Source organism: Rousettus aegyptiacus, unplaced genomic scaffold (assembly GCF_014176215.1).
Source record: "Rousettus aegyptiacus isolate mRouAeg1 unplaced genomic scaffold, mRouAeg1.p scaffold_m13_p_14, whole genome shotgun sequence".
Lineage (NCBI taxonomy): Eukaryota > Metazoa > Chordata > Mammalia > Chiroptera > Pteropodidae > Rousettus > Rousettus aegyptiacus.
In genome coordinates, this window is record NW_023416289.1 from 43,588,209 (window position 1) to 43,604,862 (window position 16,654).

At 50.7% G+C, this 16,654-nt stretch overlaps 2 protein-coding genes and 1 pseudogene across 2 annotated transcripts; 1 reads left to right on the forward strand and 2 right to left on the reverse strand.

Moving 5' to 3' along the window:
* Nucleotides 1-1,866: 1,866 nt before the first annotated feature.
* SNRPD2 (small nuclear ribonucleoprotein D2 polypeptide) lies at nt 1,867-6,596 on the reverse strand. Its single transcript, XM_016155426.2, has 3 exons — nt 6,457-6,596; nt 4,886-5,065; nt 1,867-2,130 (listed from the first exon to the last, which is right to left on the reverse strand). Coding segments are annotated over exons 1-3 (357 nt in total). The 5' UTR covers nt 6,459-6,596; the 3' UTR covers nt 1,867-1,955.
* Nucleotides 6,597-7,092: 496 nt separating this feature from the next.
* Nucleotides 7,093-14,549, forward strand: QPCTL (glutaminyl-peptide cyclotransferase like). The gene is made up of 7 exons (XM_016155323.2): nt 7,093-7,505; nt 8,010-8,153; nt 8,903-9,184; nt 10,574-10,726; nt 10,811-10,910; nt 11,414-11,530; nt 13,153-14,549. The coding sequence occupies exons 1-7, from the start codon at nt 7,299-7,301 to the stop codon at nt 13,296-13,298; spliced, it is 1,149 nt and encodes a 382-aa protein (XP_016010809.2). The 5' UTR covers nt 7,093-7,298; the 3' UTR covers nt 13,299-14,549.
* LOC118611500 lies at nt 12,873-12,991 on the reverse strand (annotated as a pseudogene).
* Nucleotides 14,550-16,654: the final 2,105 nt, after the last annotated feature.

A 16,654-nucleotide genomic window follows, 5' to 3' on the forward strand; every position in this document is an offset into this window, starting at 1 on the left:
GAGGGTAGCACTGCTCATCTTCAGCCACATGTTGCCACGAGAACCCGGACATCGTCCTGCCATTGTCGCCCCTGCCTAAGAGAAGCCCCAATTGGAGATGTTCACATGACCTCCTGATACTTAACCATTTGCAGTGTATACAACTAAGTATGTGTGTGCACGCACCAAATGTTCTCCGAGGGCTTTCTCCCTAGGAAGGTAGTGTAAGCGAAGCTGCAGGAGAGCCTTGTTCAAATCTTAGTTTGGCTACTTATTAGTGGTGTGGCTCAGGGGAAATTCTCAGTGCGTCTGTGTATCAGTTTCCACGTCTGGCAAACGGGTTCCCTTGCCTGAGCTACTCTTAGGGGACCGCCTGGTGCGCGATGCACAGCAAACGCTTGGCCCGTGTGCCCAGTGCTGTTCCTGCGACCTGTGCTTTCGCTTTCACCAATGAAGAGGTGACTGGCAACTGTTTGAACATGGAGGTGAGGATGGAAATTCAGACTGATGCCAAGCAGGGTGCCGGGCTGGAATCTTTGCCACCAGCCTGCCAGGCACGAAAACCAAGTCCCATTTCCCAGGGAGGGCAAGTCAACAACCAGGGGGAGGTGTGGCAAATTGGAACACAGGACTGTGACTCCGAATCACCATGGAAGTCTCCTGCGGCAGCCACAAATGTCCCCACTTTACAGATTGGTATACTGTGGCTCCATCCTGCTCCCTCACAGCCAAGACCGTTCACAAGGACCTGGCTCCCTGCGTCTAAACGTGGCTCCATCATTTCCCAAGTGACGCTGGGCAAGTCATTACCCTCTCTGGGCCTTAACTGTCTCATCTATAAAATGAGATGGTTCTCATATCCACCTCGGGTGGCCATTCCAATTAGAACACCCAGTAAATATGTGACTTCATCATCCCTCGACCGTCATCTTATGTGTGCCAGGCCCTCTCCTGTAGCAGGGCCCCCAGCTCTGCCACTAAGGGGCTCACAGGGTGACTCAGGCTCTGTCTTCACAGCTGGGTCAGTCACAGATCCTGACCTCGAACTCCTGCACCCACCTGGTGTTTGGTCCTGAGAACAGAGACAGATGCGGGCAGAGACAGAACACAGTGATCTGGGTTGGGGAGAGCCCGGTGTGTATCAGAGGAGGGCAGGGAGCTTCCCTAATCCTCCCACAAGGCCCCCCTTTCTCCCCTCCATCTCCCTGTGCTTGTCAGAGAATTCCTCTCAAGGGTAATTGGGTTGTCATTTGAGGGGAGTGGAGCTCAGGGGTTAAGCTGCCGGCTCAGGAGCAGGGGTGTTTGAAGCACAGCATAACCACTCCCTGGCTGGGTGTCCTGGGGAAGTGACACCACTTCTCTCTACCTCTGTTCCATCTTCTGGAACCTGGGGGGTAATAAATAAGAAAGCCTGCTCTGAGCTGTTGGGAGACAATCTAAGCAGCACCGACCCTCCGGCTGGCACCCTAAGTGACAGCATGATTGCCATCACCATTTGGACACTGACTGTCTAAACCTCGACCACCTCCTGTCAGTGCAGGCAGGTCGGGGCTCTGCCACGCGCTGATGGCCGCAGCACTGCAACATAGTGCTGGACGCAGAGGTGGTGCTTGGGGGACATTTCAAGCAAGGCTGACTCATTGAGAGGCAGGGAGAAAGGTGAGACAGATTGACAAGGAGACACTAGGAAATACTAAAAGAGAAAGGAGCAAAAGCTCTCTCCGTCTGATTCACGTGGCAGGTGGGGAAACTGAGGCCTGGAAGGGGCTGACACGGGGCCTCTTCACCTGCTCAGAGAGCTCCTGTTCCTAGTGCATGGCCCTACACCCAGCTGCCTCCCTCCCCCCGAGTCTGCCCCACTCATGAGGCCCTGGGAACAGACAGATACCCCTAGAAAAAACACAGGACTTTTATTCCCATCTCACGAGGATGGCCTCCACGGCTCAGGGCTGCGCTCCGCTGTGAAGAGGACGCTCCTACTTGCCAGCGATGAGCGGGTTCCGCAGGACGACGATGACTGAGTCCCCACGCAGGAACATCTTGGAGATGTAGCGGTCCTTGTTGACGGGCTTGGACTTCTTCTTGCCCTTACCACTCTTGGGGACCTCAGTCCACATCTCCTTCACATTCTCCAGCACCATGTTGCAGTGCCTGGTGGAGACGGGGTGGAGAGGCACCGGGAGTGAGTGGGCAGCCTTCTGACCACACCCCTTCTCTACCCGGTGCTGCCTCCCGCTCCAGCACGGCCGTGGTGGGCCACCAGCGCCACTGCCGCAAGTCCGCAGGTCAAGGCTTGGGCCCAGGACTCTCCCCCTCCGTGCCTCAGTTTCTACCTCTCTGAAATGGACGTATTAATGGCACAGGGTGGAAGCAAATGAAATCGCTCTACTTGTGCCTTTTAACTCCGAGTACTTCTGGAGGCATCAGCAAAGAAGCGGCCTCTCTTTGGAGACCCAGAGGCCCCTGGGGCCTAAGGTGGCACTTGAGCCTCCACCGCAGTCTTGCTTCGTCCCTGTCCTCAGAATGCTGGGTGGGCCCGTGTGACGATAGTACGGATCAGCTCAGTCAACAAAGGCAATGACTATGGCAATGACTAAAACATGATGTCCCTGCCCAAATGGGGTGTGCCATCTAGACGCTAAGCAAGTAAATGATACCTGTTAAGACACTGTCAGGTGGTGGTAACTGCTATGAAGGAAAAAAGTGAAGGGACAGAAGGGGACTGGGAAATATCACTGAGTGGTAAGAAAAAAAGAAAAAAATGAAGCTCTGTGCCTTGTTATGGGGTAACCTCTGGGGGACCACGTTGCATGAAAAAGGCGCGGAGGACAGGATGCACGGAAGTTACCCGCTATAGGAAAACGGGGTGTAGGAAGAGAATACAGGCTGCCCACTTGCCCAGATGATACAGAATCCTTGGAAGACACCTAGTGGTGGCAATAAAGCGACCTAGGGAGACTGGAAACAAGCTGGATGAAAACGTTTCATTAAATTGTTATTACTGTTTCTGGAAATGTGACTATATTACCAATTCGGAGAAAATAAATTTAAAAAAGTAGTAATATACCAATATGGAAAACGTTTCTGAGATCCATAGTTAAGGGGAAAAGTCAAGGCCTAAAACTGTGCGCTGTGCCATTAGCAGCGATTTAAAAATAAACAAACAGCACCCTCCTGTCTCCATACGTATGATGCTATATTCAAGTGATAGTCCAGAAGGACACCCAAAAAATGAGTCACGGTGACGCCCCTGGAGGGCACCTGGGGGGTGGGGGGACTTGCTCTTCATTGGGCACATTTTGTATCTTTCGAATTCTGCTTCAACTATATACACTGCTCACTCAAGAAAAGCAACACAATGAATGAATGAATGAATGAATGAATGAATAATTTGGCTGATTTGCAGCGATGTCCTCAGACCACCAATATATGTGAAATATGAGACGTGTAAGGGCATACAGAAGATTATATCTTAAACACAATTTTATATCACGACAAGTCAATAAAGATGTTAGCTACCACCACGAAGAATTCTCCAGATGTATGAACGAATCAAAGGTGGCAGGATACATACTAGGGTGGGGTGGAGGGGTAGGAGGCTGATACGGGGGCTGAGGAGGAACTAGGGCAAAAGGAAGAAGACTCCACTCAAAAGGGAAAAATATAAGATATATACACATACGACCACCTAACAAGAACCTGCCACACCCCTACGCCTCTTCTAAACACTTTCAAAGCATTAAGCCATCAATCCTCACTGCACCTCACCTGGGAGGTAAACACCAGTGTTCTCCGCCACCCCTAGAGCAGGAAACCAAACACAGTGGGATGGTGGGATGGCGGGACTCACCCCAGGTCACACAGTTTGGAAGTGGCAGAACCTGTGTTCGAATGTAGGTCTGCCTCTGTGAGCTCGGCACTTCCTGCTGTTTTTACTCTCATTTTACTCAAGAGGAAAGTGGGGTTCAGAGGGAAAGACTTGTTCATGGTCACATAATAGTTAGTGGCCAAAACATTCGCAAGCTTCGACACACTGCTGTGAGGAGAGCACTTCCCAGACACCACCTAAAGGCTGCGGCTTCTATGTTCACTGAACGTTTATCACGTGTCAGGTACTGAGCCAAGCACGCTTCACACACATTATCATTCAGTCCTCTCGACTGTTCTATCTGGGGTACCCTAAGGAAACAGAAGCTCAGAGAGAAAAATCCCTCGCTGCTCCCTTCGACTGAAACACTCAGACCTTCATTCGCTCCTTCATTTTATTCAGGACTGACTGTTTACTGCCGCCTCTCCCAATGGGGCCTTTCTGATTACCTACCTAGGCAAGCGCCCCCTTTCCTCTCTTACCTAGCTTTACTTTTCTTTGTAGGATGTATCATCTTGTCTTTTTGATACATTATTTACATGCTTGCTGTTGGCTTCCCCACCTACAGTATGAGATCCCTGAGTACAGGAACCATGCGTTTTAGTCACTGCCGTGTGTCCCTCCAGAGCCCGAAACAGGACCTGGCACAGGCGCGCGTTCTGATTACATAATGACTAGGTTAAGAGTATCCTGTGAGTGGGGTGAACTTTTGGTGATTTACTACACTTCATATCTATTAAGCCATTGAATCTCTGCAACCACCATGATTACTACCACTGTACAGATGAGAAAGCCACTTGCCGAAGGTTACGTGGCTGCTGAGAGTTGGAACGTGAACCCAGGAAGACCGGCTCCTAAGTACATGCCCATAACCACTATACAGCACAGCTGGAGGGGCAGCAAGAGACAGTCACACATTGGGGCTGTAAGGTGCTTACTCCCCCAGCTTCTGAGAAACCTGGTATTTGGGCTCCTCAGACCGTAGCTGGGGCTGCTTCTTTGGGTCTGGAGAACACCTCCCAAGACCCAGGTGCTCACCTGTCAAAGGCCTTCACACGGCCCAGGAGTTTCTTGTTGTTGCGACAGTTGATGAGTACCTGGGTGTTGTTCTTGACTGACTGCGTGAGCACAGAGAGTGGACCCGTGTTAAACTCCTCCTCTTCCCGCTTCTGCAGCTCCTCCGGGGTCATCTCGCTCTTGGGCTTGTTGAGGAGACTCCTGAGTGGGCAAGTATGGAGTCCACAGGTGAGAGGGCCCAGAACACAGGTGGCCATGGCCTTACACTGAGTGTCCTCCAGTCTTCCCCCAACATGCCCACCCTCCTGCTGCTCGGTGCTCACTCGGCATCGCCATGTGGATGCCTGACAGATTTCCAATCTTGCACATCCTGGATTGAGCACTGCAACCAATGCCCAACCGCTTCAACTTATTCTTTCTACAGGCTTCATCTCTGTCAATGGCAACTCCATCTTTCCAGTTCTTTGAGCAAAAACTGATGTCAACTTGACTGTTTCTCTCACATTCTACATTCAATCTGTTGGCAAATCTCATCTGCCTCTAAACTACATCCAGAATCTGACCATTTCTTACCACGACCTGAACGTCCGTCATCTCTCTCCTAGAGTCTTATTGGTCTTCCTGCCCCTGCCCATTTCTCCCCAACAGTATATTCCTCACAAAGCAGTGCCAGGGGTTCTGCCAAGACCTAAGTCACATCATCTCACTCTTCAAAACCCTCCCATGGCTCCCATCTCAGGGTACAAAGTAAAATCCAAAGTGTTTACCTTGCCCTACATCTACCCCTCCCTCTCTGTCCCAGCCACAGTGGCCTTCTGGCTGGGCCTTTAAGATATTAGGCGAACTTTCATCTTGGGTCTCGGCATTTACTTTTTCCCCTGCCTGGATGCCTCCCCAGGTATCTCTGTGGTTTGCTCTTTCACTTTCTTCAGGTCTTTGCTCAACCGTTGCCTTCCCAATGTGCTCTTCTGTGCTAGTTATCAAGTCACTGTTTCTTAAAACTGGCATTCTCCATTGTTTTTACCCGGCTCTACTTTTTATTTTTTATAGCTCTGGTTACCTAATGCACCATATACTTTGCCTCTATTATCATTACATCAATCGCCTGCCTCTTCCCAGTCCGTAAGCTACAGCCAGGGACTTTTCTTGGGAAGGGGTATTCATTGATATATCCCATGTATCTAAAGCAGTGCCTGATACATAAACACTTAGTAATTACTTAATAGATAAGTAAAATCATTCCGGTGACTCATTTTCCATAAACGTTGTGAATTCGGTCCAAAAGCCAACCGTCTCCAGCTCAAATTACCCCGATAGTCCTTCACCTCTAGTCATTATTCCTAAAAATCCGCACTCCCTTCTCCCAGATTCGTTATTTGTAAAGCTCTCAGCCCGTTATCTGATAAAGCTGTTCCCTCTACCGAACACAAGATCAGTGAAAGGCCCTCCCACGGCTGTTCTCAAAATCAACGAGAGAAAAGAAAGCCACTTGGTCCCTAAAATCTCCGTTCTGCCCTTCCCCTTCCACTGGTCAGTGGCCAAATTTACACCCTCCATCCCACTCCCGCCGCTTAAGCCTCGCCCGGCCTCACATGGTGGTAGCGGCTGCGCTCTCGAAACGTTCGCGTCTCCTCGGCGTTGCTTCTGCTTCTGAAGAGAGAGCGCGAGAGGCAGGACTTCCGCTTCCTTCCGCCCACTTCCGCAGGCGCCTGCGCAAACCCAACTAACGGAGAGGGCGTGGCCTGTTGCTATAACGACCCTGGTCAGCCTTGCGCAACGCTGGCGTAAAAGCCAGCCTTGCCTAAGTGGTTCGCAGCCATTCAGGACTGTACCGGGCAGATGTTCACGACAACGGAGAGAAAAAGAAAGCGGGTCCGACTCAAATCATTTCGTTGCAGAACGGCACAGGTTGCAGGAAGGAAAGGACACGCCATTTTCAAATGCCCGCCGGCCCTCCCTTCGGGGGCGAGGTCTCCGAGAAGCCAATCCACTCCTCACTTTAGGGATAGGCTCCGCCCCTTTTCCTTTAGGGACCGTTCATTTACGTGTCAGTTGATCTTTCCGACTCCGCGGAACCAATCCTTTGCTTACATCCGGGAGGGGCGTGGACCTGCGCCCCGGAGGCCGATTGTTTTCCATAGCGAAACACTTCTCATTGGCTTCCCCTCCAACGCTGAGGCGGAGCCTACCTCTTTCGCGCTCCCTTTTGGGTTGTGCCACACTCTGGGGAACCAAACCCGAAAGCCCCAGGGAGGCAGGGAGGCAGGGAGGCGTGTCCTCAGAACCAGAGTCCCCATTGGCTTCACTGCTTAACGAGAGGGTGCGATGGTGCAGCAGCTCTTCTTGTTCATTGGTCTGGCGATTCCATGGGGTGGGACTTGGCTAGGCCTAAATTCGATCCGCGGTTCGGGACCGGTTTCAGGGCTCAGCTGCCATGCGTTCCGGGGGCCGCGGGCGGCCCCGGCTACGGCTGGGGGAACGAGGCCTCTTGGGGCCATCGTCAACGCCCAGTCGCCGCCTCCTACCACGGGCGCAGCTGTTGCCTCTGCTGCTGGCGCTGGCCGTGGCCTCCGCGTTCTACACCATCTGGAGCGGCTGGCATCGCGGGACTGAGGAGCTGCCAGCAGGCCGGGAGCTGCGGGTGAGGCTGGGCGGAGGCGCTGGCACCGCGGGGGACCTTGTTTTCCTTCTCCCCTTTGCTAAGGTCTCAGGTCGACGTGGCTTTTTCGTATGGCCCTAGCGCAGGTGCTGCGGTTTCCGTCATTAGGACGCATGCCCCTTGTCAAAGGGATGAGGCTTTGGGCTTGTTCTGTAATAGTGACTCCTCCTTAAGGGTCTGAAGTAAAATTGGGAGTTCTGGGTTTTAATGCTAGAGTCAACTATTTGAAAGAGGCAAAAGCAGCCCCATTTATCTTCCTCTCGCTGGGTCTCGATTTTCCCTTCGGGGTTGGGGTGGGCTGGACTGGAGGGGCTTGGGAGGACTTTTCCTGCGCCTAGAATTTATCCTAGAAACCTCTGATGCCGGAGGCCGCGATTAGGGAGAGGAACCGGGGCTTTTTAGCGGCGACGGCGCCCGAGGTAGGGTAAGCATGAGGGTTTCTCTCACACTCTGCTCTTCTCTTCCCTATCCCACCCCCTACCCAAGGGCCGGTTGATTGGAAGCCTCCCCGAATCCCGAATGCGGAGGGTGGTGGGACAACTGGATCCACAGCGTCTCTGGAACACTCATCTGCGCCCCCTGCTGGTCGTGCGGACCCCAGGCAGCCCTGGCAATCTCCAAGCCAGAAAGGTAAAGGCCGGCGCCTGACCCCACGACTGCCACGGAATGGGAAATAGGCCTTGTGTCCAAGATCCCAAAGCGCTAAGAGGCAGAGCTGGAGCTCTGAGTGGAGCTAATCTGACGCTAGAGTAACCAGCAGATTGTAGTGCCCCCACTAAAAGCGCCCCCACTAAAAGCTTACTATGTGCTAGGCACAAGTTACAGCCCTGTGAAGTCGGTACCTACCTGATCTTCATTATGCAGATGGAGAAACTGAGGCCCAGAGCATTTTGCCCAAATCTCACAGCTAATATATGGCGTACCTAGGGTTTCAATTTCAACTCAAACAGGTTGGCTCTGGCTGGAACTGGTGCTAATAACATGCCTCCCAGAAAGCATCAAGAATCATTTTAATAATGCCTGAGTTCAAATCCCATTCCAGCCATTTGGGCCGTGATGTCGGAGTACCTCTCTGTGCCTCAGTTTCCTGCGAATTGAGCCATAGATTGTCCCTACCCCAGAAGGTTCTTAGAATACGGATTGGCATATAGAGAGTGCTATTGAAGAGTGAGCTGTGATTAGTCTTCACATCAAGAGAAGGGATCACTGCAAGCCTGGCACTTAGTAGACACTCTGCAGAAGTGTGTCAAAAGAATGATTTGAACCAAAGTAGGACTTGTGAGTCAACCCGACTGCTCTGCATGGCTCTGGTCACATGGCCCTTCTCCCGACCTCCTCCCCAGTCCCCACCTACCTGCCCACCTCTCTCTTGCCACTAGTTCCTGGAGGCCACTTTGCGGGCCCTGACGGCAGGCTGGCATGTGGAGCTGGACCCTTTCACAGCCTCAACGCCCCTGGGGCCGCTGGACTTTGCCAACGTGGTGGCCACACTGGACCCAGGGGCTGCCCGTCACCTCACCCTTGCCTGCCATTATGACTCGAAGTTCTTCCCATCTGGGTTGGCCCCCTTTGTGGGGGCCACGGATTCAGCTGTGCCCTGTGCCCTGCTGCTGGAGCTGGCTCAGGCCCTTGACCAGGAGCTGAGCAAAGCCAAGGATCAGGTGAGGAGCCGAGGGAGGGTGGAGGGTGGAGTCCACCTTTCCCTTGGTCCACCACCCTCCCTTGCTCAGTCTGTTGTCTGACTCCACTCCATGCACAAAGCCATACAGATATTTCCACCTCCTGAATGTCAGATCCTATCCTGTCCTTCCTCTGCCCCAAACCCTCCCACGGCTCCTACTGCGTTCCATGCTTAAGCCAGAGTCCTTGCAATGGCCCATGAGGTGTGCCCTGTCACCTCTCTAGTCTCACCTGCCACCCCTCACCCCTCACTAACTGCTCTAGCTACCCACCGCCTCGGTGTACTTCAAACTCACAAGATTCACTTTGACCTCAGGGCACTTGCTGTTTGCTCTGTCTAGAAAGTGCTTTTCTCAGATATCTTCCTAGTTGGCTCCCATTCCTCAGGTGTCCCCACCAATGTCACCTCCTCAAAGAGGCCTTCCCAACCACCCTAAGATAGCTCTTTGTCACCATCCCATGGTCTGTGGTGCTTTATGTTGATTTGTCTGTCTGTCACCCAACCAGAATAAGCTCCATCTAGACAGATACTGGCTGCTTTTGTTTCCTGCTCAGTTCCCTGGGCCCAGAATCACCTGGCTTAAAGCAGGATGTCAATCAAAATGTGTGAAATAAATGAATGAAAGAATGAAAACACAAATCTCCTCATGCTCCCTCCCCACTCAGTCCCCTTCCATGGCTTGAACCCTAGTGTCCCAAAGCCCAAGCTCCCTGACCTTGCCAACCCCCCGGGCCTCTTCTCAAACCTCTCTGGCCCCAGCTCTGGCCCACGTCGCTTCATTGTCTGGGAACATTCTTCCCTCTGCTTCATTTGCCAGACCAGCTCCCACTCACCCTCAGTGCAAACATCCTTTTCCAACAGACCGGAAGTCTCCCCAGGCCAGGTTATCCCCCAACCCCTTCCTGTGCCTTTTCAGGTCCCTGTAGCTCTTAGAAGCATTTGTCTCAACTGCATTTCACTGTTTGTATGATTATTCATTTGTGGTCTGTCTCTTTTGCCAAAGGAGCTCGAAGGATAACCATAGTGATCAGAGCTAGTCCTTATTTAGTTACCATATGCCAGGTGCTGTTCTGGGACCTGGATTCAAACCCTACACTATGAACAGAACTGTTACTAACCCCATTTCTACATGAGGACACTGGTGCTTTGAGAAGTTAGTAAACTCACCTGTGACTGCTGGGCCAGGAAGTGGCTGAGCCAGGATCTGAACCCAGGCAGTCTGGCTCAGAGACTGTACCCTTGGCTTCTTCACTCTATGAGTGAGGAGACCTGGTTTGTCTCATTCAGCTGTGCAAGTGGGCAGGAAATGGGGTGGGGAGGGCGAGGCAAGGTCTAGCACTGAGCTGGCCCTGACCACCCGCTTGCACAGGCAGCCCCGGTGACCCTACAGCTGCTCTTCTTGGATGGTGAAGAGGCTCTGAAGGAGTGGGGACCCAAGGACTCTCTCTATGGCTCCCGACACCTGGCTAAGCTCATGGAGTCTGCACCCCACAGTCCTGGCCCCTCCAGGATCCAGGCTATTGTAAGACAAGGGCCCCCCTGGGTTCTGGCAAGGGGTGGGGAATGAGGCAAGGTTTGCAGCTTCCCACCTGGCCTCTCTCCCCAGGAGCTCTTTATACTTCTCGATCTCCTGGGAGCCCCTAATCCGACCTTCTATAGTCACTTCCCTCGCACTGCTCGCTGGTTCCATCGGCTGAGAAGCATAGGTAAGGGTGAGGGTGGGAGCAGGTGCCAGCCTGGGATGCGGGTGAGAGGGTCAGGCTAAGGCAGGCCCCTCAAAGGGGCCATCCAGCCTTCCCTCCACCTACCTCCCTCGCCTCTCTCTAAGGTACTGACACAAAGAGCAAAACACAAGATCCCATAGTATAGTGATTACAAATGGGTTTGGGGTCAGAGATCCCTGAGTTCAAATCCTGGCTGCCTTTACCAGCTGTGTAAATTTGGGCAAGTGGCTTCATCTCTCTGAGCCTCGATTTCCTATCTGTAAAGTGGGCGTGACAGTAATATTAGGGGCGTCTACCTACGAGACTCAGAGGGATTGAATCAGACCGGGAAAATGGCACGGCTGCAGTAAGGGGTGACTGACATTCATTGTTGTTGGGGGATGACCAGTTCTTTACCTTCGGACCCCCTTCCCTCCTCTGGCTTGTGAGCAGGGGAACCCTGGACCCCTGAGGCTGATCCTTGTTCTCTGATCCCCAACCTGCAGAGAAGCGGCTGCACCGTTTGAACCTGCTGCAGTCTCATCCTCAGGAAGTGATGTACTTCCAGCCTGGGGAGCCCCCGGGCTCCGTGGAAGACGACCACATCCCCTTCCTACGCCGAGGTACTTGTCGCAGGGAGAGGCAGGGGCGCAGGGGTCCAAGGGAGCCACAGATGGGACCTGGCCCTGGCCCTGGCCCCTTCCCGGGGCGGAGGCCTGGTAGCTGATTGCTTAACCTCTTTGTGCCCCTATTTCCTCATCTGTAAAATGGGGATAACAGTAGCCCCTATCTCGTGGAGGGGACTGAATGCGCTAATACACAATGTAAAGACCTCTCTCGGACCAGTGTCCGGCACACGAACATTGAAGTACTGTGAGCTATCACTGTTTCTACCTCTTGCCTTTCGAGGCCCTAGCGGCCCAGCAAAATCACTTGAGGAACTTCAAAAATTGCCCAGTCACCTTTCAGGCCCACCGAACTGTTGTCTTGGGTCTCTGCATCATTTTCACAAAACTCGCAGGTGACTCCGATGCGTAGCCAGAGCTGAAGACGCCTGATACAAGGGTTCAGAGCATAGGTTTTAGAACTGGACAGGTCTGGGTTCTAAGACATGCAGCTCACCACTGGTAGACCTAAGGCAAATTACTTAGCCTCTCTGGTCCCGTTTCTTCTGGAAAATGAAGAGCGATATACATACAAAACATGTCTATGCGTATATTCGTAATCACAGGCTTGGGAGGATCAGATGAGATTAGGTATATGAAATGCCTGCTTACACAGCGTTTGCCATATAGTGTTAAAAACTGCTTTTAAATTTTTTACCCTGTAATTTACTCATTCAACAAATTTGCATTCCGTACAACGCCTTCTTTATTGATTTGCTCAGTGAATACTTCCCAAGGCAGGTGCCTGCCTCCTGTCTAGTGGGGGCGCCAGATATTTAGCAAATCTGGACAGATGCAGAGGGAGGTGCACTGGGGACGAGAACCCAATGCAGTGTAGAGGTCGGGGACACTGTCTGCCGAGATGGGTGGCCTGGGTGCAAATTCTGACTGCGCTGTTTACTAGAGGCAGTAAACTAGTGCCTCAGTGTCCACATCCGTAAAATGGTGGTAATTACGGTACCCACCTGAAAGAATTATTGTAAGGATAAACAGGGTGTGTCTGTGTGTGATGTATGGCCTTAGACTGGGGCCTGGAATGGAATCAGTACTATGTACATCCTGTCAGTAAAGAGGAAGACAGCCTAATAGCATACCTGGTGGGGAGAGTCGAAGACATCTTTCTCTTCTGGTTTTTCCATAATCCATTAAGTTTTGAGTTTCTAATTCATGTTATGAAAGCAATAGATATACCAGATATATTTTTTATTTTTATTTATTTACTTTAGGCGATGCAACCCTTAGTTGACCTCACAGACTGCAAGTACCTTGTCAGCTTACAATCCCTTATTTTTTATTTTTATGCCTACAGCACCTGGTTTTCCTAGCTGGTCTCCCATCCAAGTACTAACCAGGCCTGACCCTGCTTAGCTTCCAAGATCAGACAGGATTGGGCTTGTTCAGGGTGGTATTGCTGTAGACTCCAGATGTGTTTTTTAAGCTAACATATAGCCTCACCCACTTAAAATCATCGTTCACAGTTCTTCAAGTGCCAGAACAGAGTGGGTTCCAGGGGTGGGGGAGGGCCAGGCTGGGGCTCCTGGTGTAGCTGCGGCTCTGACCACATCTGCCCTGTCCCGCAGGAGTCCCAGTGCTCCACCTCATCTCCACGCCCTTCCCTTCCGTCTGGCACACACCCGAGGACTCTGAAACCAACCTGCACCCACCCACGGTGCACAACCTCAGCCGCATCCTCATCGTGTTCCTGGCTGAATACCTGGGGCTCTAGCCTGCCTGGCTGACTGCAGGAGAAGCACCCAGCGGGGGATGTGCCAGGGGCACTTGGAGCCAGCGGAGATCGGGCCGGGCCCGCCTTGCGTGTGCCAGCTTGTCATTTTTTTAATACCTTTGGCTCATCTTGTGCTATGGCTGGAAAACCCTCTTTCCTTTCGGTCTCTCAACCCGCCACTCTTCAAAGACATGGAAGAGAACACTGTGGGGTGAGAGCCAAAGGAATAAGAGCTCGGCCCCTGCTCTGGGGTAAACACTTGAGATGCAAGTTTGAAAGGGCCGAATTCTGTTCTCGGTTTTAGTCAGCAAACCACAGACTGGCAGATGGACCGGCAACACTGTCCAACCAAATGAATTCTCTGTGGATTACATTTTTGGGCCAGTTCATTTTCCATAATATGGCAGCTTTGCTACTGCACCAGTCCAAGCCATGTGAGGCTCACGGAGGATATGCTCATAAACAGGAACAAAGGAATTGGAAGCCAATTCTTGGCAACCCCATATTCTGCATGGTCCAGTGGGCAATAAATCAGTGTTTCTGCAAAATGCTTTCCACAGAACTAACCTAATAGGTATTGCATGAAAAAAGGGACCAAAGAAACAGGGTGAGATGACATTAAACGAATTTCTTCACTGCATGTGAACTGTCAAGGGTAAGACAGAATTCAGTGTTTTCCCAAAGTATTTCACCACAGAACCCCTTTATTAGACAAGCACCTCAAAGAACTAGGGTACCTCAGAATATACTTTAGGAAACACTGGGTTTTGATCATTTGCCTACATTTCTGGAATAAGACAGACCTAGAATCACTGCAAATTAGTTCTACCAAACCACCCTGTCCCTTTTAGCTGTGGGTACAGGAGTGTGAGTTGGTGGGCATAACTGCAGCTCTAGTGGTGACCTGATTTTCACTCAACTGGGGAGCTTATTACAAAAGTGCAGACTCCTAGGTTTTACCCAGACCTAATGAATCAGAACTCTAGGCAAAGGCTGGGACTGTAATAATGAGCACCTGAGAAGTCCCATGATCAGCAATGTCTGGGTGGGACGTGCTGTGCTTAGGGGATAGTTCAGTGCATTCCCAGCTGCTTAGCAAACCTACTTCAAAGCAAGCCATAACATGGCACCTGGGAAGGGAGTCCTGTGCCCACTGGTTTCGTGATTGGTAGGTGGCAGAGATGTCAGATGAGGATGGAGGGTTACTAAGTAATAAAGTGAGCATCGGCCTTCCGAGCCAACTCAAAGCTGGAGAAGACTTGAGAACTCATGACTGAAACTCAGGATATCTAATGAGAGAAGATAGATTCTTCCACAGCAGCTGGCATTTCCTGGGCACCTACTATGTGCCAGGCACCATGAGCAATTTACAAACATCAACGCATTCTCCTCCAAATCCTCAGGTAGGTATAAATTTTGGTTCTCATTTCACAGATGATGGGGTCAGGTGTGAGATTTATGAACCGATTCTCACACATGGCTGTGCTCCTAACCCCATGCCCCACCTCCCTTCCAGAACTCACCTGTGCTGGACCGAGAACTTTTTGACAAAAAGCAGCTTCTCTGGAGGCTTTGAATTGGCTGCAAGTTAGAATGGGGTTGAGGAGGGGACCATGGTGGCTTTAGAGGTGGAACTGGCAAAGTCCAAGGTTCAGAAAGGGAAAACGATTGACAGACATCAACAGAGTGGCAAGGCCCCAAACACGGGGAGCCTCCTGTCCATTTTTTTGTGTGGCACGCACGCTAGCAAGCATTTAAAAGTGTACCACATCCCTTCAGCCTCGCAGCCACCCAGAAGTAATTGAGATGTTAGTGGAAGCAGTGTCTGGGTACATCCCAGCCTCCACGCCTCTGTGCAAGGCATCCTGGTTGAATGCACAACACGCACGTTTTCTGCGTGCATCCAGGATCAGGAGTGTAAGCCCCATTTTACAGATGAGGTTCGGAAAGGTGTTCTCCCTAGCTCCCATCCATCTCTTGATCTTGGGGTCCCCCAGCCTCACACGATGAAGGGTCCACCAGGTGTTATCGACGAGCTCTCTAGATGTGACATCTCATGTGTCAATCTTTTTAGGAACCGTCAGTATTGTCATTTTTCAGATTAAGGAACAGCTTCAGAGAAATCTGCTGCTGGACACTGTCACTGCAGTGTGTCCAGGTGTATGTTTCTTTGTATTTATCCTGCTTACGACTCATTGGGCTTATTGATCTTTTAACGGCCTGGAATTTGGAACCATCATCTTTAAATTTTTTACACTATTCTCTTTTAAGTCCAGAACGCCAATATTAAACTTTCTCACTCTATCCTCTATAACCTTTCGTGTTTTCTTTTGCCTCTGCTACTTTTCAGACTTATCTCTGGTTCAACAAATCTTTCTTCAGTTGTGTCTAATTTGTTTAGCCCAGCCACTGAGTTATTACTTTTGATTATGAGTTTGTGGGTTTTTCTCTTTCATATATGCTTAGGCAATTATTTAGTTATGGGTTCCCAATATTTAGCTCTATTTCCAGGCTCTAATGTATTCTAATTTGTGACAGTCTCACCATCTGAAGCCTTCGTGGGTCTGGTTTTGCTCTGTCGTTTCTTGCTCATGCTGATTTATTCCTGGGATTTTAAATGACAGTTCCTTGTACCAGAGGGTTTGTCTGTTTCTGCCATAAATCTCAGCTAGAAGTGGACACACAAGTGATGCACACCTGGGCTGCACACCAGCCAAAGGCCAGTTTGTGACCATAAATTCTCAAGTCTTTTACCCTTTCCCTTGGTCTAGTGTTCCCCTCTCAGCATTTAGAACATCTCTGCAGTCTTCTGGGCCATCCCTACCTTGGTGGGATCCCAGCTATTAGATTCTCTGTCTTGGGCAGGCTTTGGCTTTGACTCCTGCCTGCTTGTCCCAATAAGACTACAAATAGGAAACTCAAGTTTGTTCATATCAGCAAATGCCTTGAGGGCAAAAGTGGCTTCAGAGTCCCATGTACCTTTCCCTTAACTTTTTGGCTTAGTGCGTCTTTAACTGTGTTTTATTGGCTATTTGATGCTTTTAAGATTACTTCCTGTTCTCAGCAGGAGAGTCCAGATAACCTGGCCCTCCCTCTACAGGAAACTGAAGTCCCACAAAACCCAGCCAAGGGTCAAATCCAGGTCTCTTTGATTCTAAAATGTCAGCATTGAATAACTACTATGATATATCTCAGTATCTCTGGATATTTTGATTCACTGATAAGAATATCACAGACTGTTTGCTACCTCTCAATATCCATTTTTCCCTCTTTTTTTATACTTGAATTTTTATATGTCTTAATCCTCCCTTTTTATTTAGTAAATAATTAAGTGAATATTTTAAAGCTTTCATCAT

Bases quoted from the DNA above. Each gene is read 5' to 3' on its own strand.
- SNRPD2 (XM_016155426.2), bottom strand. The intron at 2,131-4,885 runs GTGAGCACCTGG...CGTCTCCACCAG, and splicing joins CGTGTGAAGGCCTTTGACAG to GCACTGCAACATGGTGCTGG.
- QPCTL (XM_016155323.2), top strand. From the start codon at position 7,299: ATGCGTTCCGGGGGCCGCGGGCGGCCCCGGCTACGGCTGGGGGAACGA. The intron at 10,911-11,413 runs GTAAGGGTGAGG...CCCAACCTGCAG, and splicing joins CCATCGGCTGAGAAGCATAG to AGAAGCGGCTGCACCGTTTG. The intron at 11,531-13,152 runs GTACTTGTCGCA...CCTGTCCCGCAG, and splicing joins CATCCCCTTCCTACGCCGAG to GAGTCCCAGTGCTCCACCTC.